This window comes from Aspergillus puulaauensis, chromosome 2 (assembly GCF_016861865.1).
Source record: "Aspergillus puulaauensis MK2 DNA, chromosome 2, nearly complete sequence".
NCBI classification, from domain to species: Eukaryota; Fungi; Ascomycota; class Eurotiomycetes; order Eurotiales; family Aspergillaceae; genus Aspergillus; species Aspergillus puulaauensis.
Window position 1 is genome coordinate 5073982 of NC_054858.1, and position 22226 is coordinate 5096207.

The 22226-nt window shown below is 52.1% G+C and overlaps 11 protein-coding genes across 11 annotated transcripts; 5 read left to right on the forward strand and 6 right to left on the reverse strand.

Annotated features, from left to right (window-relative positions):
* Window positions 1–556: 556 nt before the first annotated feature.
* Window positions 557–1897, forward strand: tpcI (questin oxygenase tpcI; the record flags this gene model as incomplete). The annotated part of the gene is made up of 1 exon (XM_041700867.1): window positions 557–1897. One exon carries the CDS (start codon window positions 557–559, stop codon window positions 1895–1897), a length of 1341 nt encoding a protein of 446 aa, XP_041553809.1.
* Window positions 1898–2008: 111 nt separating this feature from the next.
* APUU_22048A (uncharacterized protein) lies at window positions 2009–3134 on the reverse strand (the record flags this gene model as incomplete). Its single annotated transcript, XM_041700868.1, has 3 exons — window positions 2009–2061; window positions 2116–2712; window positions 2765–3134. 3 exons carry the CDS (start codon window positions 3132–3134, stop codon window positions 2009–2011), a joined length of 1020 nt encoding a protein of 339 aa, XP_041553810.1.
* A 204-nt stretch (window positions 3135–3338) lies between these two features.
* Window positions 3339–4331, reverse strand: APUU_22049A (uncharacterized protein; the record flags this gene model as incomplete). The annotated part of the gene is made up of 1 exon (XM_041700869.1): window positions 3339–4331. The coding sequence occupies one exon, from the start codon at window positions 4329–4331 to the stop codon at window positions 3339–3341; it is 993 nt and encodes a 330-aa protein (XP_041553811.1).
* A 257-nt stretch (window positions 4332–4588) lies between these two features.
* Window positions 4589–5608, forward strand: APUU_22050S (uncharacterized protein; the record flags this gene model as incomplete). The annotated part of the gene is made up of 2 exons (XM_041700870.1): window positions 4589–4750; window positions 4814–5608. The coding sequence occupies 2 exons, from the start codon at window positions 4589–4591 to the stop codon at window positions 5606–5608; spliced, it is 957 nt and encodes a 318-aa protein (XP_041553812.1).
* Window positions 5609–5879: 271 nt separating this feature from the next.
* Window positions 5880–6326, reverse strand: APUU_22051A (DUF1772 domain-containing protein; the record flags this gene model as incomplete). The annotated part of the gene is made up of 1 exon (XM_041700871.1): window positions 5880–6326. One exon carries the CDS (start codon window positions 6324–6326, stop codon window positions 5880–5882), a length of 447 nt encoding a protein of 148 aa, XP_041553813.1.
* Window positions 6327–6693: 367 nt separating this feature from the next.
* On the forward strand, window positions 6694–7263 carry tpcK (decarboxylase tpcK; the record flags this gene model as incomplete). The annotated part of the gene is made up of 3 exons (XM_041700872.1): window positions 6694–6882; window positions 6944–7140; window positions 7194–7263. 3 exons carry the CDS (start codon window positions 6694–6696, stop codon window positions 7261–7263), a joined length of 456 nt encoding a protein of 151 aa, XP_041553814.1.
* Window positions 7264–7337: 74 nt separating this feature from the next.
* APUU_22053A (uncharacterized protein) lies at window positions 7338–8854 on the reverse strand (the record flags this gene model as incomplete). The annotated part of the gene is made up of 3 exons (XM_041700873.1): window positions 7338–7964; window positions 8036–8551; window positions 8615–8854. The coding sequence occupies 3 exons, from the start codon at window positions 8852–8854 to the stop codon at window positions 7338–7340; spliced, it is 1383 nt and encodes a 460-aa protein (XP_041553815.1).
* A 3960-nt stretch (window positions 8855–12814) lies between these two features.
* On the forward strand, window positions 12815–14443 carry APUU_22054S (carboxylesterase/lipase family protein; the record flags this gene model as incomplete). The annotated part of the gene is made up of 1 exon (XM_041700875.1): window positions 12815–14443. One exon carries the CDS (start codon window positions 12815–12817, stop codon window positions 14441–14443), a length of 1629 nt encoding a protein of 542 aa, XP_041553816.1.
* A 2388-nt stretch (window positions 14444–16831) lies between these two features.
* On the reverse strand, window positions 16832–20166 carry APUU_22055A (uncharacterized protein; the record flags this gene model as incomplete). Its single annotated transcript, XM_041700876.1, has 3 exons — window positions 16832–19590; window positions 19640–19980; window positions 20033–20166. 3 exons carry the CDS (start codon window positions 20164–20166, stop codon window positions 16832–16834), a joined length of 3234 nt encoding a protein of 1077 aa, XP_041553817.1.
* Window positions 20167–20947: 781 nt separating this feature from the next.
* On the forward strand, window positions 20948–21399 carry APUU_22056S (uncharacterized protein; the record flags this gene model as incomplete). Its single annotated transcript, XM_041700877.1, has 3 exons — window positions 20948–21080; window positions 21140–21256; window positions 21317–21399. 3 exons carry the CDS (start codon window positions 20948–20950, stop codon window positions 21397–21399), a joined length of 333 nt encoding a protein of 110 aa, XP_041553818.1.
* A 249-nt stretch (window positions 21400–21648) lies between these two features.
* Window positions 21649–22082, reverse strand: APUU_22057A (uncharacterized protein; the record flags this gene model as incomplete). The annotated part of the gene is made up of 2 exons (XM_041700878.1): window positions 21649–21872; window positions 21935–22082. 2 exons carry the CDS (start codon window positions 22080–22082, stop codon window positions 21649–21651), a joined length of 372 nt encoding a protein of 123 aa, XP_041553819.1.
* Between the last annotated feature and the right edge of the window lie 144 nt (window positions 22083–22226).

Genomic DNA, 22226 nt, shown 5'->3' on the forward strand with positions numbered 1-22226 from the left:
GGCAGAAGTAAATTGTTTTCTCCCTTCATTTCCCTCTATGTTTGTGCCTTTGTCCCAGGCGTTCAATGCTATTTGTGTTGGTAAAGGCCAAGCCCAGTAGACGGTGTATATAGTCATCCCTGGACATCATTTCTTGAAGCAGCATAATCTGACCCATCATAGTAGCAAGTAAATGCAACAAGCGAGTGGACGTATAGTAGACCTGTGCAACGGACGTAATTACTAAGGGCCTGCAGGAGTTACGCAGGTCTACGCGGGGCTTCCTGCACCTCCCCCGAGCACTGGGTGCCAATGCGTCTCCCTTCGTTTCAAATAAACCCATTTGTCTTTTCCGGACTGGGGGCCTGGGGAACTCCCAGACTCCTGACGAACATCCCCGAGCCACCCAATCGGGGCGTTTGGCTTATGAATATGCGTCCGCGAGTCATCCATCCGATGCACGAGTCTGCCTCAAACCCACCGAGCGTGCCGAGGAGCTTTTATATGTGGCCACCCTGCATGATGATTTACCATCAATATCGTACTAGGAGCCCCATTCCTTCGTCCGAGTAGCAAGATGACAGTCCTAAAAGCATCACAGGTGAAACTGACCGCCCGGCGCACGGGGCTCGCTCGGCTCGACCCCAGTCCCACCGGTACCCTCGAGATAGCGAACGAGCTGCTGCAGAGGAACCATGATAACTATCACATGTATTTCCGTGATGTCGGTGGCCACAACCACATCACCCACTCGGTGCTGAGCGTCCTCGCCATGGGAGGCGGCCCCAAGGAGCTGAAGCGCGCATACGACGATGGCTATGGATACCAGCGTCCCCTGCCAGCCCTGGACCTGCAAGTGGCGCAGGAGCTCAGCGACCCGGCGAAATTCCGCGCCCGCATGCTGAATCTGGACCAGTACACGAATTTCCTGCACTTTTTCGAAAGCGAAATCGATGCCAAGGGCTGGCAGGCCGTCCTGCAGGAGTACTGCTTCAGCCGCACGCCACTTGCAGAGGCCATGTTCTCCCAGCTGTACGAGGGCCTGCTGCATCCCATCATCCACCTGGGCTTCGGCATCGAGTTTGAACAGCCCAGCATCATCGCCGAGGGCCTCGCCCACGCCGCCTCCCACGACCCGGGAAACATCGATACGTTCTTCCTCCGCAGCGAGGAGCTAGCGCGCTCTGGCTCCGTGCCCGCAAAGCCACTCGTCGAGCTGTACGAGGAGGTTCGCCGCAACGAGAAGACGCGCACCGCCGGCCGCATGCAGGATGGACCGTTTCGGCTGCGCGACGGCCCACTCGCTCGCTCCATGGATGAGATCGTGGGCATCGCAGCGCAGTTCCAGATCAAGCCGGAGGACCTGGAGCGCGGCACGGCGGAAATGATCAACTGTGCGGCTTACAGCGCCGGGGCGGCGCAGCGGGCCGGCAAGGTGCCCAAGGTGGATTTCTTCATCATGCACGATGTGACCTGTTCCATCTTCCTGAGTGTGCTAGTCAAGCAGTCGTGGATCAAGCTCGAGGACAGAATCCGGTTGGTGGAATGGAAGGCACGGCTGGACCTGGCGTGGTACGCGGCAAATGGAGCAGCGGAGCTACGCCTGGAGGATATCTCCGGGTACGAACCAACAGCAAGCAAGGGGATGGACTGGCGCGCGTTATACAAGGCCGTCAACGAGGTCCACGACGACGGACATATTGCCAAGTTTGTGCGTGCTCTGAAGAACGGTGAGACTGTCTCGGCGCCTTTCGAGCAGGGAGACGGGGCCGATGAATTTCCCATCAAGGGCGATCTGTGGCTTCGGATCGCGCAGATGGGCTACGACACGACCAAGGACGGCCATGATAATAGTGACAAATGGGTCTGGGGGGCTGGATTCGACCTTGCCTGGATGAAGGTACCGGACTCTCAGTAGGCCTGTAGGCCTAGTAAGGCTAGTTTAGAATTGATGCATATGGTGCAAGATTTTATTATAGCAGAACTACACAAAGCCTCTGGCTACTAGACATGGTCCATAGTGATGTAGCTAGTCCATAGTGATGACAGCCCTAAAGCGAACCTTCCCGCTGAGCATGGATTCTAGCAGAGACTGTTAGTAGTAGGAGGCACTGGAGGTTCAAACTGCAAACTTACCGAATGCTTGCTGCGCTTGCTCGAGGGGGAACCTCTCGACGACACTGGCAATGTTCGTGTTTTCAGCAAATCGAACGGCGTCCTCAGCGTCACCAGGATGGCCACTGGGCCAGAAGTGCACGGAAAGACCGTATTTGAGCAAGTCCGTGGGCTCCAAGGTCAGATTGCTCGGAAAGCTGAGAACAAGCAGCTTCCCCAGAATCCCCAAGCCCTTCAGTAACGGAGTGATGGCTTCTCCCGTCGAGGCCGTCGTAACAGCGAGAGCAGCGCCACCGAGTGCCGCGAGCTGCTCGCCAGAATCACCTTCATTCGAGTCGATATACTCGTCAGCTCCGAGCTCGCGCGCTGCGGCCTCCTTCTCTGGGCCGCGTGAGATCGCGACGACACGGTATCCCATGCGCTTCGCATACTGTATGGCTAAATGGCCGAGGCCTCCCAGGCCCTGAACGGCAACGGTTTCACCAGCTCTGATGTTCACGTTGCGGATGGAGTTGAAGACTGTCAGGCCAGCACAGAGAATGGGCGCATAACTCGCGGCATCAACGTTGGCCGGAATGTGGACAGCCGACTCGGAGCGAATAAGAGTATACTCGGCATCTACAGCAGAAAGTTAGATAGCAAAAACGAAGAACAGGCACCGGCAACTTACATCCACCCTCCTTTGTCGCGCCATTGACGGCAGTACTGTCGCACATCTGGAAATAGCCCTGTTTGCATGCCTTGCAAGTCCCGTCGTGGCCGCCGTGCCAACCAGCCCCAATACGCTGCCCAACATACCAGTCTCGGACCTCGCTCCCAACCGCGGCGACCTTGCCAATAATCTCATGGCCTGGTACAATGGGAAATCCCCCACCGAGGCCGTTATACTGAGAGTACATGTCCGAGTAGCACACCCCGCAAGCTTCGACCTTTATCAGCAGCTCATTGGGGCCGGGGAGCTTCAGCGGCGCATCCTCCACCGTCAGGGGATGGCCCAGTTCTTTGAAGACAGCGCGCTTGTAGGTTTGTGGTAGAGACATGCTGGACTGATGTGCAGGACTGTCTGCAGAAAATGGGGAATTAGGGTGTGGGGAGTGGTTCAGATATAGTTATTGCTTGTCTCGGGTTAATTATTAATACACCATTCTTTGTTTAAGCCACGAATAACTGGGGGGTTTAAGTCTCCAGTAACGGGATAACAAAGCAGCTAACTTATGTTATAATGTATTACTAAAATACTTCTTCTACAGCTCATCCTTGGCCTGACTGGAGCGTCCAGCTTTAGCAGCCGAAGCAAAAATTCCTTCTGTAAAGCGCCATACGGCGTCATCCATCCCCCGTTTCCGTAGTCCAGCCAGCACACGCTCATTGTTGGAGCCCTCGCCCGCCGGATCAACCAGGAAGATACCACCGCCGGACTTCTGCACAGGAGAGAGCCCGATGGGCACAGGCACAAGGCCTCCCCGAACGGCATACCGGTCGTTCGTGGCGATGAAGGCCCCGCGCTGACCAGCCTCATCCGCACTCGTCGGGTTTGGCGGCGACATGCCAAACTGATTAGCCCGAACCAGGCCTGGCGTCGCCACGGTCCCGGGGAACCAGTGGATGATGCTCAGATTCGGGTTCGCGCGCGCGATCCTCTCCAGAGTCAGCGTGCCCATAGTGCCGGAGTGCATCGATGAGCTCCAGAAGGTCCAGTTCTTGGGATCGCGCAGGTCCAGGTCTTGTTCGTTGAGGGGGGACTCCAGCCCGCCACCCAGCACTGAGACGACGCGCGGGCCGGGAGCGTTGTTGAGCAGTGGGACGAGTTGCTGGACCAGGCGAAGGCGCGAGTAGTACCGCGTCGACATGGACGGATCCAGGCCCTCGCGTGTGTCTTTGCGGCCCTCGAACGCCATGAAGCCGGCCGACATGAAGAGGATGTCGATCTTAGTCTCGTTCTCCTTGATGTCTGCGACGATCCGGTCGATTTCCAAGATGAGGGAGACATCGCCTTCAATCAGGTTGTATGTGCCTGACGGGTTAGAACTGCGTAGCGAGTCTAGGAAGGTCTCATGGGACCGAACCGCGGACGGGCGAGCGATGGAGTAAATACGTGGGGAGGAGGCATGCTGCGCAAAATGGTGGAGTGCACTTTGTCCAATTCCTGATGTAGCTCCCATAAACAGTGCGACGAGACCTGCGGGAAGGCTCCCAATACCGGCATTGGCTTGCTGTACCGCTTGTAGAGATACCATATTGAGTAATAAAGTCGAGAGAGGGTGACAGAGAAATGGACCGCTCCAGCCCAATGGGCAGACTCTTTATGCCAGCCTGTCAGGTGAGTGAGACGGTGCATATTGCACGGCGTAATTGATAAGACAAACAGCTTTCGTCCGATCCCCGACGATCCTAGTCGGGTTCAAGGTCTCCCTGCATATATGGAGCCATTACACATCGCCTCGCATGCTTCCTTTCTTCTGGAATTAGCTTTGACCCCACAGAGACTTCCATCATGGCGCCAGGTGAGGGAGGGTACCGCCAAATTAACAAGGCTCTCAACATATGTGCCTTTGAAGACTACCTTGCAGGGCAGCAGAAAGCCCTACCCTCATTGCCTGATGTCGAGCAGATCAGCCCCCGCGTCCTCAGGATCCTTGGCCAAAACCCGGGCAAGGTATGTCCAAAAGCCTGCCTGTTTGCCTGGCCACATAGGTAAACTAACATCAGCCACTCGCAGTTCACCCTGCAGGGGACAAACACGTTCATCGTAGGGACGGGCCCCGAACGTCTCATCGTTGATACAGGCCAGGGCATCCCAGAATGGGCGGATCTCATCCACGAGACACTCGCTCGCCGAGGAATTACGCTCTCCCATGTCCTTCTCACGCACTGGCATGGCGATCACACGGGTGGCGTCCCTGATCTGATTCGCATGTACCCGCATCTCTCATCGGCAATTTACAAACACGAACCAAGCAAAACACAGCAGCCGATTACGGACGGCCAGATCTTTAGGGTTGAAGGGGCCACCGTGCGTGCGGTGCATACGCCCGGCCACTCCAGCGACCACATGTGCTTTGTCCTCGAGGAGGAACATGGGATGTTTACGGGCGACAATATACTTGGACACGGGACCTCAGCCGTGGAGCATCTCAGCACTTGGATGCACACACTGTATAAGATGCAAGCCCAGGACTGTATTACGGGGTATCCTGCCCACGGAATCGTCATCAGCAACCTACGCACTAAGATCAAGGGCGAGCTGGCTCAGAAGCTGCAGCGCGAACAACAGGTCTTGAAAGCGTTGGTTCAGGCCAAACAGGCGGAGAGAGCGTGTATGGAGCGAGGCAAGGGCAGCGTGACAGTCAAGGAGCTTGTAGCTACGATGTACGGGAATGGGGTGGGCGCAGGGATCAGAGAGCTGGCACTGGAACCCTTCATGGACGAGGTCCTTAGGAAACTAGCTGAAGATGGCGCCGTTGCATTTGAGGTTCGGGGGAGAGTAAAGAAGTGGTTTGCACTTGACGCCTAAAGAATAGATACACAAGTTTGTCACTACCACGTTGGTACAATAGAAGCCCTGTTTAATTATCTACAAAGTAACTTGCATTCATGCAAGATGCTGACAAAGACTGACGCGTCAGCCAACATGCTGACTCATCGGGCCGATTGCCGCTGACTCATCAGCCCGGTGATGCTGACTGATCAGTCCGGTGTCAGATAACTATCGATAGCCCTGACATCTGTATGGTTGCTAGTAGTTGCTACATGGTATAGAGTGTGGCAATCGGTTGATTTCTAATCTACAGGACGCCCAGTCCATCACGAAGTAGCCCTCTGAACCCCACAATTGCCCCGATCAGAGGGAAGAACGACCGAGTCGCATGCAGCCAGGACCACCGAACCACGAGCTCGCGCACCGCATCCAAGTCCGCCGGCGCCTCATCTGCCGACAGCGCTGCCACCTCCAAGCCAAACAGCGTATTGTTAGTCGGGGTCATGACCACCCAGGTAAACGGCACCATAGCAATTGTGGCAATGCCGGCTGCCGCATAGATCCTCCAATCCTTGCGGCCCGTTGCGTGTCTGCTGAAGCTGGCATATGCGTAGAGACTGCACGTGGCGATGCAGAATACCGGGAGGATGATATGGCCGTAGTGATATGTCCGAGACCATTGGCGGACGAGTTGGCCCGAGTCGGTGTTGGTGTCCAGAGAGACGGGCACTGCGATTGCTGAGAGGCAGAACATGGCCCCTACAATGAGAGAGCTTGTTAGTCGTGGTTTCGCTGTGGTAAAGATAGTCGACTACTTTCCTGATAGAGCTGAGCCTGCCACCACAGCAGTCCCTTGAACCCCAATCTTCGGCTTCTCGGGCGGCGCCATGATCTCCGGTGGTTCAGATGGAAAGTAAAGCAAGACTTGTTAAGGGAGAAACTAGATGGATCTGTAGCAGGAAAGTTATAGGTTTAGCCTGGGCCGTTTCGGTCTAAGGCTGCCACAGTTGCCTCCTCTCGGAGTAATGGAGTGGCCCATGCTGAGGTATAACGCCGGGGCTCCGTCTCACCTCAATATTTGTGTAGGATAGAAACAGTAACAGTTGATTATTATCTCCCTGATGGCATTCACTGAACCCGAGGCCCCCGAGCCAAATGGCTCACCAAAGGGCAAGTATCTATGTCTGACCATCTGCGGTTACCGCAAGCCTGGGATGAGCGAAGAAGACTACCGCCATCATATGGTCAATATCTCCGCTCCAATGACCAAAGGGCTCATGGTCAAATATGGTGTAAAGCGATGGACTCAAGTGAGCAAACCCAAAATGCCATGGCATGGCGCTCTTTTACATCGACTAATGCTCTACCCAGATACACAACCAATCTTCCACTCGTGCCTTGATGTCCCATCTGTTCGACAGCCAGATGGCCATTGTCGCAGACTTTGACTGCTTCAGCCAGGTGGTCTTCGAGGACATTGAACACTACAAGCGGATGAAACAGGATCGGTGGTACCAGGAGCATCTCATCGGTGACCATGAGAAGTTCGCCGATACCAAGAGAAGCATGTACGTGTCAACTATTCTTACTCCGAGATTGGGACATTTGTTAATTTCTACAGGATGACAATCGGGTGGATCGAAGAGTTTGTGAGGGATGGAGAGGTTGTGGAAGGTTTCAAAGATTCCTAGTTTATATAAAGCCGCATATATGGTACATGTCATTATCCTGGTCACGTCCTCTCATTCCAGTCCAGTCTAGTAACCTAGCAATAAGTTTCATGCTTCAAGGTCAGACACACCGTAAGGCCGATATGTGAACGAAGCTGGTTAGTGATGACGAGTCTCCCAAGCCCATCCCTCGTTGTTTCGATTGCACTGAATAGATCCGTCATTTCCATTTCACCCTCATTCGCCAACTGCAGATAATTAAGGTCCCGTGTGCGCGCTACAGCCTCGAAATTGGGGTCAGAGAGGCTTCCAGGTTCTGGGAGCAGGTTTGCCGTTGGAATAAGTAGGATCCCCGCGGTGGCCCGGAGTATGCCGAGATAGTCTTGCAGCTCGGTCTTGACAGTGTCCATTGCGTCTGCCCCCGCTGGGGAGTTTGTCGAGAGCACAGGCACGTGGAGGATGTAAACCGCCGCATCGACCACCGGTTGAGGCATGCTCGCAGAGCGGTATGTGACGGTGACGCGACTGCTAGCAGAGCCCGGTCTAGGGCTTGACTCCGGTTGAGGCGTAAAATCGCGGGTCAACCCGTTCATCATCTCACCGGGCCAGAGATAGTCCGGGTTCAGTCTGGAGGCCCTCGAGCGGTCGATTTGAACAATCAGGTGGAGGGTAGGGAACTTGTTTGCCAGATGATGCGCCATCGACGTGGACTGGGCGCCAACCTGCACACAAGTTAGGGCAACTGGTATCGTTTGCAGACTTGACAGTCATATATATTTTGGCCCATTCTTACCTCTACTACGAATGAGCTACCAAGGCTGGACCATTTAAGTTGTGATAGCATGTCCGCGATTTTCTTTTCTTGGTGCAATCCCACTGCATGGTGAAGATACGCCGACCATTGCCGGCCCAGCTTAGGCCGCTCCTGGATGGCTGCACCGAACGGCTGTAGACTATTTAGGGCCAGGTTGTACGCTGTCTCCGTTGAATGCCGTGAGCCTCCAAACCGATGTGTCGCTGTGGGCATATGCAATGCCGTTGGTGCAGCTAGCTCTGCCATGAAGACCGCGGCGTCCAGCCATGACTGATTGGTAACGAACTGTGCCGAGAGCGGCGTATGAGATACATAATTTGACAGGGGCTCCTGGAGGAACCCAGACGTCCCCATCAGACGGATTACCCGGCGCACCTGGATTTCTGGAACCCCAGCCAAGTCCGCGAGGTCTTGGATGGACATGCTCCCCTCAGCGGGGATACAGGCCAGAATCTGATACTCAGCGAGCCACCTAAGACAAGCCACAATCTCAACCTAGAAGAACCACGGATATCAGACAAAGTGGAGCCGATGGGGTGTGAGAGAGGAACCACACACCTGGCGAGCAAGATCCTGTAGTAATTCCACCGGCCCACCGAGAAGCGTTTTTATGTTGGCTATACTGGCGAGTATGGCTGACTTGGTTCTGCTGACTTCCATATTGGCGTCGGGACTTGCCCGAAGCTGGTCTGACGATTCCACATCCCGCCGATGCTTGACATAGCTCTTTATCGTGGCAGCCAGTCGTTCGCTCTCGGCTTCGAGCTTGCTCAGTCCGTCCATTGCGATGCCCGGCATTGGAGCAAAAAGTGTCGAGAAGCTACGTTCTCCTCGGCTGGGGTGAAAACAACTTCGAGCGCTGGGGGCCTAGCTTTATCTCGTCCATTTTCACACCTCGCTCGCACGCCATATTAGCTCGGCGCCACCCGCAGGCAGATAAGACATCAAAGATATAGGCTGACGTAAATTAACCGGGCAAGGTGAGTAATACGGGTGTAGGCACGGAAAATAACCCCTGCATGTGGTTTCATCTGTGTGGCAAGCGACTGATGGGACTATACTGCTCAGCCATCCAGACCAAGCGTTGCAGGGACTAACAGGGAGCCAGAGTACGAGCCAGGAGCGGGGAAGTGGGCTACTGCATGGCGAGAAATGGCTTGTTATGTTACTTTCCCTTCATTTGCTCGTATTATCCCTCGGTTGCATTTCATTTAGAGTCGTGGGGGCCGTGCCTTCACCCCAGTCCGAGGAGATACTAACCTCAATCCTGCAAAAGCACAGCTCAAGGCTTGCGACAGCCACCCGAGAGAGTCACATCCAATCTTGGGCCAACCATCCATGCTTAATGTTCCAGAGATTGGCTCGAAATCTCCGCTGCTGAGGGGGGCCTTATGCACAACAGCCGCATATGATGACCAACTTGTCTTACGAACTGACGTGCTGCATGTAGCCAATCGCATTATAGATTAGACTACATGTAACTAGCCCGAGGCACTTATTTACGGGCCCGAGCATCCTCATAATGAAGCGATAACGCAGGCTTAGAAAAACATTGTAACGCTGCGCCAAGCAGGTGATATGCCTACACGAGAAGCAATGCAGGCCGACGTCGAGTGGGTTCACGGAAATACGGGTCTTTTCCCCGTGGCTATCTGGGACCCGTGCAATCTTCCAAGTGCTAAATAGATTGTGCAAAGATCTTCGTATCTGCGTTTGGTCCATTCAGATCTGGTGAATAACCGAGATCGCTCTGGTCTTGGTGGCTTTGGAATAGTAGCTTGAAGGCTGAAAAACCCCGTCAGATCCTCATCAACTTCCCAATGACACGTGTAAACAGTGAATTTAAAGTTTGAATACAACTTTCTTCAGTAAATGGCTGGTTAAACCTGATTGCTCAATTGTGCGCCACTCGCGCCTCTTAACCCTAACCCCTCTACTGCTATTTCGTCGCTCGTATTCTGGATCGCCAATATTCTTCGTGTATTTCGGGTTGACTTATTCATATGGGCTTGTGCAGCTTCACCTCGCCGAGGCACTTCTCGCCAGCGTCTCGACTCTGTCCTTCGGCTCGACGTCCGCAGTTGCTAATGTCTACTGTGTCTCTCTCTAGCTGTGTTCGGTCCCGCAGCTACAATCTGGCTTGGAATACTCCAACGTCACGTTGTCCTAGAGGGCACCACTGTGACTACGTGGTCAATGTGGTCATCTTGAGTGTGTGATTTTCAAGACAAGAGATATTTGGACTGGGGCGACTAATAATGTGGCCAGGCTGGAATTGTTTCGCCGGCTATATCTTAAAAGAGCTTTATTAAAAAGCTTTCGTGCGATACAAAACAGTACAGTGTATTAAAAAGATTATAAAAGAGATAAAAGCTAGATATAAGGGGACCTGTAGGTATTCATGAATACTATATCGATAATGTCGTCTTATTTACTTATTTTCACATCGGGTCGACTCTTTACGAGGTCTTTCAGGAAACCAGCCCATACGAGGAGATGCCTAGCGATCAGGTGGAAGTACCTTTCAAGAGAAAGGAGTTTCCTAATGTTTCTTGTATTCCATGTGGAGATATCATCAAGCAGTGCTGGTTGTCCCAAGTCGATTCAGCCGAACATGTGCAGGGTTTCATCCGAGATATAATTCACAGTAAGCTTAACACTGACTATATCCCTTATCTTAGTAGTTTAGACATTGCTCCAGGTATATTAATTAGCCAAGTAGAATATCCTTAGAACCAGGACAGTTAATGCCAGTTGTCTTTAACCTCGATTGCAAAACTCCTACCTTGCTTTCGACTTCCTGGAGCAACCCAGAGTTGTAGATGAGTATATTACTTATAGGGGTTCCTACCGCAAATCGTCTTGACCTACGAGCTACGGTCCTTCCAAGGTTCTTTTGTCAGGAGAAGACATGTATTTACCTATCTGGCACTCTATATACCGAATCTACATACATATATTAAGAGATATCTATAGTTAAAACTAACTCAGACAGGTAAGCTATTTACTATTATTAATAAGTTAGTTAAACTCTGAAGATTATATTAATTATATCATGCCTGTTAACCCCGCTCCATGCTCGCGAGCCAGGATAATGTCATGCAATGGATACATACTGAGACACTGTGAGCACCGTGATAGATTGGCTAATAACTATAACAAGGCTACTCTCAACAATACTTCTATGGAAAATCCTTTTTATATCAATACTTAAGAACGTAAACTCGCACGTGTAGGGTATTAAGTTAGTGACCTACCATCAAAATACTAGTTACTGCAACCAGGCATGTTACGTCTTTGCTGGAAGGAAAAGGCTTTGTATATAAGTACTCTGTAGGAAGCCTGGCTTTATCTCTTCCCTCCCCCTGGTGCTATCCTGGCCCTCTGTTGACTTGTTAATTTAGCAATCTTATTACCTGGCCACCAGTAAATGTTATCTTAGGCCGCACCGAAATAATCTGCTGGTTAAACAGCATGCATGACATAACGGCTTATCGGGCTGTGATGTGGTAATACTTGGATCTTGATTGAGCGCCCAAAGCCTGGCTTAAAATTATAAATAATAACTATCTTGTCGTCGGGGTTCCCATATGTGCTCTGCCCTGCCCTAATCCATATCGATCCACCAATATCCTGCTCCTTGGTCCCTGTCTAAGTAGCTGGTGGGACTAGTACCAGCGGCATTGGCTGCGCTGACGGGCTGCCGGACGGCAGCGATGATAAAACCATTTATCCTGTTGCGAGAGGTATGCTATATATCCTCAATCCAATCATAAAGGTTATGAGTCTATAAACTTTCTCTCTAGAGGGACGGGTCGGGAGTAAGGACCCATGGTTCGGGTCCTGGCGAGGTCTACCTTCTAACTCTTGAATGTTTGTACTGTCAACCCTCGCTGTTCCGATGCGTGAGCATTAGTCGCCTACATGTTCCCCTTTTGATGGAAACGTCGGGTCGAACGCAAGTACTTATTAAGGCAAGTAGTCAAACATGCAACGTAATCAAGGTAATTACGAGATATCCGCCCCTGTATCAGAAAAACCGAGCTGAATGTGCCTGAAGGTCTGGTTCGGAATCCCCGACTTGTCAGCCTGGCTTGGTACAGCTATACCTCCCGTCTACGCATCTTTGGAAGCCAATAACGGCCGTTTGGAGGGTTCGTTGGGGTGGCGATATGAGGAAAAGGGCTACGCCGTCGTTGACTGCGAAATCCTGACTCAATGACACACACTGCTCAAATCCCTTTGCTGTTAATGGAGGATCAGGTATGGATGTGCCATGGGTGGGGGTTTGAACGCCCTGTGCGTGTCTCAGGAGATGTAGATAGTAGACCATTGTGCCAGAGCTTACCCTAAGGCGACCCGGTTGCACATAATCCGACAGAGGTACCCTACCAATAATATAGCCTGGGACTGCTGGCGCGGCCATGTCTCGGACTGCGGTGGTTCTGATCTGGAGATCACCTCCGAGGAAGGGCTGAAAAGGGATTGGGCTCGGGCTTATAGGTGGATGTCGGAGATGGCCCCCTGATATGGTGGCGCCGAGGGTGATCACTAGGACTTGCAGAACGGCAAATGGTGACTCTTATGTCGATGCAGATATTTAGTCTTAGTACGGAAGTCTCAGGATAGCCATGGGACAACGTCACCTACCACGTAATCATACGGGGTCCCGAGCTCGCCCCTACGCAGCAACTATATGATGTGGCAGCTTGGCCCAAATCCTGCATCTACAAGACAATTCTTCCACTGCCTTCCAGGATGTTGCAATTTCTCCCCTTTCTTGTCCTATCCCCGCTACTTGCCGCGGCCGCTGTATATCCAGTAATTCAAACCAACTACGGCCCAGTGCAGGGTGCAGCGTCGCCTTTTCGCAAGGGCGTGACCGTATACAAAGGCATCCCGTTCGCAGCACCTCCCACCGGGGCCAAGCGATGGACTGCCCCCACGAAGGCTGAGCCCTGGGAAACCACGCTACACGCGACGAAGTTCGGCCCGCAATGCGCACAGCCCTACTCCGAAGCCGGTATCTTCTCGACCGGCAAGAATTCCACCAGTGAGGACTGTCTATACCTGAACATCTGGACTCCGACGTACAGCACCGCGGACGCAAGCAAAGTCAAATCCAAGAAGCTCCCAGTCTACGTCTGGATCTTCGGGGGCCGATTCGAAGGTGGTTCCGGCGATGTCCTAACGTACGACGGAACTGGCCTCGCTTCGAAGGATATTGTTGTGGTCACTATCAACTACCGGCTTGGAGCGTTTGGGTTCCTGGCTCACCCTGCGCTGTCGCGGGAGTCCGGACATAACAGCTCTGGTAATTACGGTATCTTGGATCAGCAATTTGCGCTGAAATGGGTACAGGAGAACATTGGTTACTTTGGTGGCAATCCTAGCCAAGTCACTGTTGGTGGGCAGTCCGCTGGGTCAGCCAGCGCATTGGACATGATGTGGAGTCCGCTGAGCAGTGGGTTAGTCCACGGAGTCATCTCGGAGAGTGGTGCAAGAGGGCCACGCGATCCTGCTACGGGCAGTGTTGCAACGAGCTATAACACCAAGGACGTGGCGGAGGCCTTTGGTGTCGAGTTCCTGAGGACGCTGAATGTCTCATCTATTGCCGACCTGCGCCAACTCCCAATGGCCACGCTCATCGGGTACGGACAGTCGATGCAAGACGACTTCTTTGAGGGCACTCCTTTTGCTAATCTGTGGTCGGGTCCGCCCCGATGGCGCCCAGTGATCGATGGATACGTCTTCCCACACGGATACGGCACATCTCTACGACTAAACGCCCACGCCGACGTGCCCATTTTAACCGGAAACAACAAGGACGAATTTGGCGGCGGCGCCTCAACACTATCCGACTACAAGTCCCTCTGGACAGAGGTGTTCCGTAAATACTCCTCCGAGTTTTTCTCTCTCTATCCAGCCTCTAATGATACCGCCGCTGAAGCAAACACCAACGAAGTCCTCCGCGACATGGCCCGTGTAGGAACATGGGAGTGGGCAGCAGACTGGGCCGCTGGTGGTGCGAAGAGCAACGTATTTGCCTACTACTTCACCAAAGCCCCGGCGGAAGACGAAGCCGGGGGCGCGTATCACGGTGCCGAGTTGTGGTATGCTTTCAATAACATCCCGTACAGTGATTACTCCGCCGTGACATGGAACGAAACGGACTATGAGATTGAGGAGGTGATTTCGGAGTACTGGGCAAACTTCATCCGCTCGGGCAATCCGAACGGTGCTGGTTTGCCACACTTTGCTCCCTCCACAGACAGGAACCAGTCGGCGATGTGGATGGGCGCATGGTTTGGAGCTGGTCCCATTGCCCAGACTAAGGAGCGCGTTAGCTTTCTTCGACGCTGGATGTCTGGCTTGCATGAGTATTAGGGGTTCTTCTGAGAGCTGATGGTGCTGTTGAGCCGAGTGGTGAGACCTTGTTTTTGTGGTCTTTCCAGACATAAGTAACAGAAAACAATACACTCTTTCTAGCTTGTCCCTGCATTTTAGTTATTCACCATCAGCCCCGTGTTGCGGATTGTAGAGCTCTCATGGCTGTATGCAGCTAGCGGCGCCGGCGTTTCAACCCTCAACGGCTCATTTTGGCAGGTTTAGTGGAACAAATCAATACTACATTGACCAAACTATTACTACGTGCGGGGTTTATACCCCGTGTCCTGGTCAAATGTCGATTATACCAATGCCTTGCTGTAAAGTGCACCAGGGTAGCCCCATTGATGTGGGCATCGGAATGCTGCAGTTGCAGAACCGTTTTGCTCATTATTTGACGCCGACCCATTTTTCCTCAAGAAGGACAAGCAATCTGAATTCTCGTTTTGGATTGGCCAGCCAGAAGTCGCAGCCACCTCCAATCGCCGTCCCAATATGGCTGGCCATCCCTTGGCTCATGGACCCTTGCAGGATAACACCGATGTCTTATAATTCGGAGACCACAACATAAAAGGGGTCCCCATTCCAGTCGCGCGCGCGGATTCCTTTCTCCATGGGGTGATCTATCTACCTCCTCTGACCTTTTTTCGTCCTTTGTCATGGGAAATACGACTAGTATCGGTGATGCTCGTGAGTGTCTGGTATCTGCGGTCGATGGGAACTCAGCATATGTCGCTTTCTCAGATCAGCTCCTTTACCAATCCACCGCAGTGCACGCGTATAATCTGAATATCCCCGTTACGCCGGCGGCAGTGACATTCCCGGATTCCGCGGAGCAGATTGCGGCGATTGTGAAATGTGCCTCGGATTATGACTACAAGGTGCAGGCACGGAGTGGGGGGCATAGTTTCGGGAACTATGGTGTATTTTCTTTCTTTGCTTCGTCCTTTCTATTTATTTGATGGGAGAGACGATGGTTGACAGTTTGGTAGGCCTTGGGGGAAATGACGGGGCGATAGTAGTCGATATGAAGCACTTCTCGCAATTCTCTATGGACGACTCGACGTACACCGCTACAATTGGTCCGGGAACAACCCTAGGCGACATAGACACAAAGCTCTACGGTGCAGGCAAGAGGGCTATGGCGCACGGAATCTGCCCAACTATCAAAGCTGGAGGCCACCTCACAGTAGGCGGGCAGGGGCCGATGATGCGCCAGTGGGGGATGGCGCTAGACCACGTCCAAGAGGTCGAAGTGGTGCTGGCGAACTCAAGCATCGTGCGGGCGTCCGAGGCACAGAATCAGGATGTCTTCTGGGCCGTCAAGGGTGCGGCAGCGAGTTTTGGGATTGTTACCGAGTTCAAGGTCCGCACGCAACCGGCGCCGGGGTTGGCTGTTCAGTTCTCGTACTCATTCAATATTGGAACTGCGGCCCAGAAGGCAAAAGTGCTCAAGGACTGGCAGGCATTCGTAGCACAAGAGGATCTGTCGTGGAAATTCGAGACCGATTTGGTTATCGCTGACGGCCAGATCATCCTCGAAGGTATCTTCTTCGGGTCAAAGGAGGAGTTCGACTCACTGGATCTGGAGAACAGATTCCCCATCAGCGAGCCAGGTACAATCCTGGTTTTGACAGACTGGCTGGGCATGATCGGGCATACTCTGCAGGATACGATACTTCAACTCGTTGGCGATACCCCGACGTGGTTCTATGCGAAGTCACTCGGCTTCACGCCCAGCACCCTTATTCCTGACTCGGCCATTGACGAGTTTTTCGAGTACATCCACAGCAACAATGCTGGCTCCTTGTCCTGGTTCGTCACTATAAGTCTCGAGGGTGGCGCCATTAATTCTGTCCCCGACGATGCCACTGCATATGGGCACCGGGACTTGCTGTTCCTGATCCAATTCTTCTTGGTGAACCCACTGGGCCCAGTCTCGCAGACTCAATACGATTTCACCAACGGCCTCTATGGTGTCCTTGCTGAGGCAGTAACAGAGAGCGCGGGACATGCGTATCTCGGCTGTCCGGACCCCGAGATGCCCAATGCCCAGCGCGCATATTGGCGTAGTAACCTTCCTAGGCTGGAAGGGCTGAAAGCAGACTTGGATCCTAATGACACCTTCCATAACCCTCAGGGGGTGCGGACAGCCTTTTAAAAGCCAGGCAGGATCCTCTCACCCAGAAACTTAATATATCCTGGGTTGCTGTGGGTTTGACATAGGTGCTATTTATACAACGCGAGTGTCAGAGAACTCGCATACTATCAGAAGGTTAATCTACTGCATGTACCCCATGGACAGCGTGTATTGGATACATGGTCAGTGTCTAATATACCTTCCTTCACATATTCTCATCGACGGATATGGAATATTACAGACTGTCATTAGAGCTCCATAGTCTCGCGCGCTCTCGACGCGGCATACTCTCTCAACCACTTAGCAATCACAGCATAATTCTCTGATTCTGCCTCACATGCCGCTACTTCGCACGTAGCAATCAGCTTCACTTCAGGCAATGATTTCAGTAATAATGCCACCATGTCAAATCGGCCTTTACGTGCAGCGATGTCTATGGCAGTCCTGCCGTTATGACATGCGGCCGCATCTGCACCGGCCTCCAATAGAATCCGAGCCACGTTCATTAGACCTTTATCCGCAGCAGCTTGGAGAGCAGTCATAGCTCCTGGCCTATCCAGGCATGGAGCAGCGTTAACCTCAGCCCCATTTTGAAGCAACTTGGGAACGATATTGTAGCATCCGCTCGCAACGGCTTCCTGCAGGGGTGTTCCGCAATATTCCGTTGCAGGGCCGTCCCAATGGGCGCCACGGGACAATAGATAGTCTGCAAAGTCTTCATCACCTTGTCGAAGGGCCACTTGAAGACACGTTCCGATTGTTTTTAAGCACTCGCCTATATTGACACCGGCGTCCATGAGGAGATCAGCAATGCTAATAATGAGGGCACGATCTATTCTACGAAAAAGGTGACCAGTCGATATACATCTCCACCCTAGCTCAGCGTGGGCCACCCGGATCGGTTTCGGGAGGACGGCCATTTGTTCCAATAGAAGCTTATATACTTCCAAGTGTGGGTGCGCACCATATATAGCGGTCTGTAGAAGGTGTCCATCTCTAATGGTCTTCTCCGGATCAGGAGCATGTTGCAACAGAAGCTTAACAATAGCGGCGTCATTTCCGTTCGATAATGAGTGATAGAGAAAGCGTCGAGTGAAGTCCGTGGACGTGATAGTGGCGACCGCACTCTTCCCAAGTAACAATTGCACCATGGGGTAGTCGTTATTCTTAATGGCCCAATCTAAAGCTGTCATGCAGCTACCTATACATCTTCCATCTCTCTTGATATGGAGATCGACCTTAGCACCACAGTGCAAAAGATATTTTGCTCCCTCCAGCCAGGCAATTTGAGACGCAATTTCCAGAGCAGTGGGACGTAAAAAGGAATGCGCAGTGTCAGCTTCTGCACCATGGGTAATTAATGTCTCGAGCATCGTGATGTCTTGGTGCGGCACTGCTGCCTCTAAAACGGTTTTGCCCTCATGACTTACAGGTCCCTTTACATCTGCCCCAAGTTTGATCAAAGTCTTCACAATCTCGTGATGTCCACCAGCTGCCGCTGCCTGGAGAGCTGTCATGCCTCTTCCCCAGGGTGCTGGAAGAACATTGATATCCGCGCCATTTGCAAACAACAATTCTATCATTGCGGAATGCCCGCCAAATGCAGCTGCCTGCAGTGCAGTCATGCCCCCCGTTATCCCAGGAGCTGCATTGAGAGTCGCCCCTTTTTGGATAAGCATCTGTGCAACTGGTATGTTTCCAGTGCCTGCTGCAGCCTGAAGAGCAGTGCGGCCGTTGATCCACGCAGGGCGGCTGTTGACGTCTGCCCCTGATGACAACAAAAGACCACAAGTCCTCTCGTCATCCCGTCTGATCGATATCTGCAATGGGGTGTCCGCTTCGGTTACGCGCTCACCCGAATCCGGGTGGCTTCCGGCATCTAGCAAGACCCGAGCCATATCAAAGTTGCAATTCCGAGCTGCATATTGCAGGGGCGTCAAGTCATCCGAGTCTGTAGAGGCTCCCGCTCGAAATGAGTCTGCCTCCGCTCCATGGTAGAGTACCAACCTTACGAGGTCGATGTCATTTTTCTCTGCAGCGAGCTGGATCGGTGTCATTCTTTGCCAAATGGTGCCTGTATCCAGGTTAAATAATGTGGACAATCCAAACCTGCCCGATGAATGTATATCAGCACCAGAGTTAATTAAGTGTTCCGCCGTCTGGAAATGTCGAAATCCAGCTGCTGCGCGCAAAGCAACGCCGAGCCATCTCCGATCTATTGCACTTCCATAGAGATCCATCAACACCGTGACCTCAATCGTTCTGCCCTTTGAAGCTGCCTCAACCAACACGATGCCACAGTGAAGTCCTACCAGACGCGAGTATTCGTTATCAACCATATTGAGCTGGGTAGGTCGAGTCACCCTGGATCTCAACAAGTTACATAGAACAGCGAAGCGTACATCAGTGTCCATATTGTCGAGATCTCGAAACGATACGTGATGTGCGAATCCGGCTTGCCAAAGTAGATCAATCACTGCGGAATCCTTCGTAGAAAGTGCAATGTCGAGGAGATGAGCATTGGAGTAGGGCAGCACTCCTTGCGCAAGCAACGATTTTGTCCATGTTATATCACCTCTTGCCACAGCCGCATCAAGGAAAGTTTTCCTGAGGATTTGCCAGGATGAGGTCTTCAAGTCATATATATCTTTTAAAGCCGAGGGGAAATGCTCCTGGAGGATGAATACGGCATCGCTGGGTTCCAATTGGTTGTGAATGTTGTTTGATTCATACAATAACATGTGCACCATCAGAAGCACTGCCTGTGCGAGTCTTGCAAGTTCCATGTCTTGAGAATCCGCCAGGGCTCGAATTCTAATATAGTACTTGCCCCAATACTCGAGAATATCACTGAACCGTTTGTTGGCGAGGTACTTGGTAACGTCCGATGACAATGACTGCAGCAGGAGCTCTGAGCATGGGCTGATATTATACCAACGAAACATCTCACACAACTGACTTGGTGGATCGGGCGAACATAAAGGTGTATGGGAAGCCACTACTTCCACTGAATATGTCAGTACACCTTGTCACAGATAGGGATGTTGCATTCGTACCTATCCACGGCCTCATCAGTCCCACAAACTCCAAATATGACATTGTTTTTGTCCGAGCTACGTCAAAAGTAAGGGGGCTGGCAGCGCAGGGTGTTAAAATCTCGACACCATCAGGAGTAGGAACATCGCTGAGGTCGTGAAGGGTGTCAACGAGAGTGACATTCCTTGCGATCTCCTTGGCCACTTTCCGAGGAGGTTGTAGTTCTCCGTATAGAAGGACATCGGTATCCTTCCCTATTCGCCTGCGTTTCCTCATTCTTCCATCAATGAACACCCAAGTATCGGGAGTGGTATGTTTGCCAATTTTCCAGACCTTGAGCCTTGCTCTGTATTGACTTTCACTGGGGAATCCATCAGAACTGGGGAGTGTACCCTCACACAGTTGGCACCTACCTCGCTTGGAAGCCATGCTTTTCGTTCATCTTGACCATCGTCTCCTTCAAGCTCGACTCCCGATAAAACGAGATAATCTCCTCCCTGTACCTGTCCCATGTCGCAGCATCCACCCGAGGCGCTTTCCCAGGCATGTTTGCAAACCAACAGCAATGCGAACTGGGCGATCAGCAGATACGTGCACAAGCTGGTTGGGAAGCTGTCGTAGCGAATACAACGGTAAGATGGCTCCAGTGTCTCCAGTGTGATCAGTGGCAGTTTTGTATCGTCTCTGAAGGGCCACCGCGAATGATAAAGACCTTTTTCCAATCCCTCGGGGATCTTGGTGATTTTATCTCCGTCGTGGACAATCCCTGCAACTCTGACACTCATTGGTCAACCCCGAAATGTGGTTTCGTCCACCGCCAGATCAGCAAGGCTGTCAACACCTGGCAGTGCTGTATGCTTATTGGGCGATACCACAATGGGCAAACTGGTCCCACCTCGCTGCCAAGGGCTCCATCCAAGATCAAGAGCTGCAGCTGCGCTCTGACCTGATTTGCTGAGTCCAAGTTGTGGTTTGTTTCCGCCCAGTTCGTCTCCACACCAGTGAAATCAGGAGCCCGGGCCCACGAGAAAGATGCTCCTTGGCTGGTTCCAATCCGTACTTTGATCCCGCTGCGGCTCAGCTTGGATTACGAGATGTCTGTCCATCAGGTCGCATTATTGAAATGAACAATCCGGATACTGCGACTGGTCGAGGCCGAAGTTTGGTAAATCTCGGCACCTCCCACACATAAGGATCCTCATGTCGGCTTGGCCCCTGTTTGTCGATATGACCTTTCTCGAGGGCTGGGTATATATAGCCTCAACACGCACAGTGGTAGTTAATTTCGACATTCATAATCGAAATCGCCATTCTCACCCAGCCTTTCAATGTCCTGGTCTACTGAAGCTATTGTCGCCTTTATTACTTTGCTCGTCACCTTGCCTCCGTCCGCCCTTGTGGTATGGACATACCTCAAGAGGAGGCTACGTGGGCGCTCCCTGCTAGTTCCTAATAGCCCAGGTAAGGCTTTCTATCAATAGTTAACTCATCGGCTTTGTCTAACTTCATGCTCTCTCAAGCTGCGATATCCAACAACTTCTTCTTCTCTTCGTTCTCTCGAAACTTTACCTTTTCCTACACTGGCAATCCGAACGCTTTGCTTGAATCGGGGATATACAACCTAGGGACTTCATCTGGTCCGTACCCCTGATTCAACTCTTTCGAAGGGTGGTGACTTACACGATCCTTGAACATAGTGCCGATCGTACATAATCATCCTCTGGGGGGAATGATCGCACCGGAAAGCCCTCTTCACTCGCTTCCACTTCGCCAGGATTAGTGTTGTTATACTACTGTACATCTCCAAAATGACCAATGTGAATCGGGTGGTGCAGAGCGAGCTGATTTGACAATAAATGCTAGAGAAGCGGGATTTCTGGTCTGAAATTTTGATGGTCTCATGTGTAGTCATTATGGATTCTTCATGTAATATGTCCAAGCTGGCGAAGTAAATAGAGACAATACCGTTTTCCATATGTATAGTTCCAATAATGGGCTGTCATCCTTTCCCCTTATATTCCTGGCCACTTCATCCACTGCCAGAGCTAGAACTAGGGCCAAGTTGCGGAGTATTAGGCCCTCTCTTTGGTGTACTTGGACCTGCAGGGTTCTCGCCAGACCCAAGGCCCATCTTCTGGTAATCACATTCCGCTTGAATGTGGCGATAACAGCCGTCATAGCATTGAGGGCGCTCCTTCTCTTGATAAACATGACATAATTCGTGACATAAACTCTCCCGAACCGATAGGTCGCCTATGACATATTATCAGCATGTCTAGATCTACCTCTTGCGCTTGAAGGAGTGGAGAACATACAGTCGCGGCCGGTTGTTGTGGTACCTGAAGTTCCGGGGAAAGTGTTGACGCTTGCAAAGTGCCAGTCATCGTCGCCTTTGACTGGGGCAGCCGTGATCGTGGTCGCCATGGCAAAGAGGGGGATGGTGGAGGCAAGTTTGGACAACATGATAATGGAACTTCGGAATTCTGCTGTGGAGATCGGTCTGAGGAAGTCACCGACAGAGACGGGAGATGTGCGGATGTCTTATATACCACGGGAGTGCAAGGCTGGTTATCTCGGGTTCTTCAGGTGGAACGCTTGTGATACACT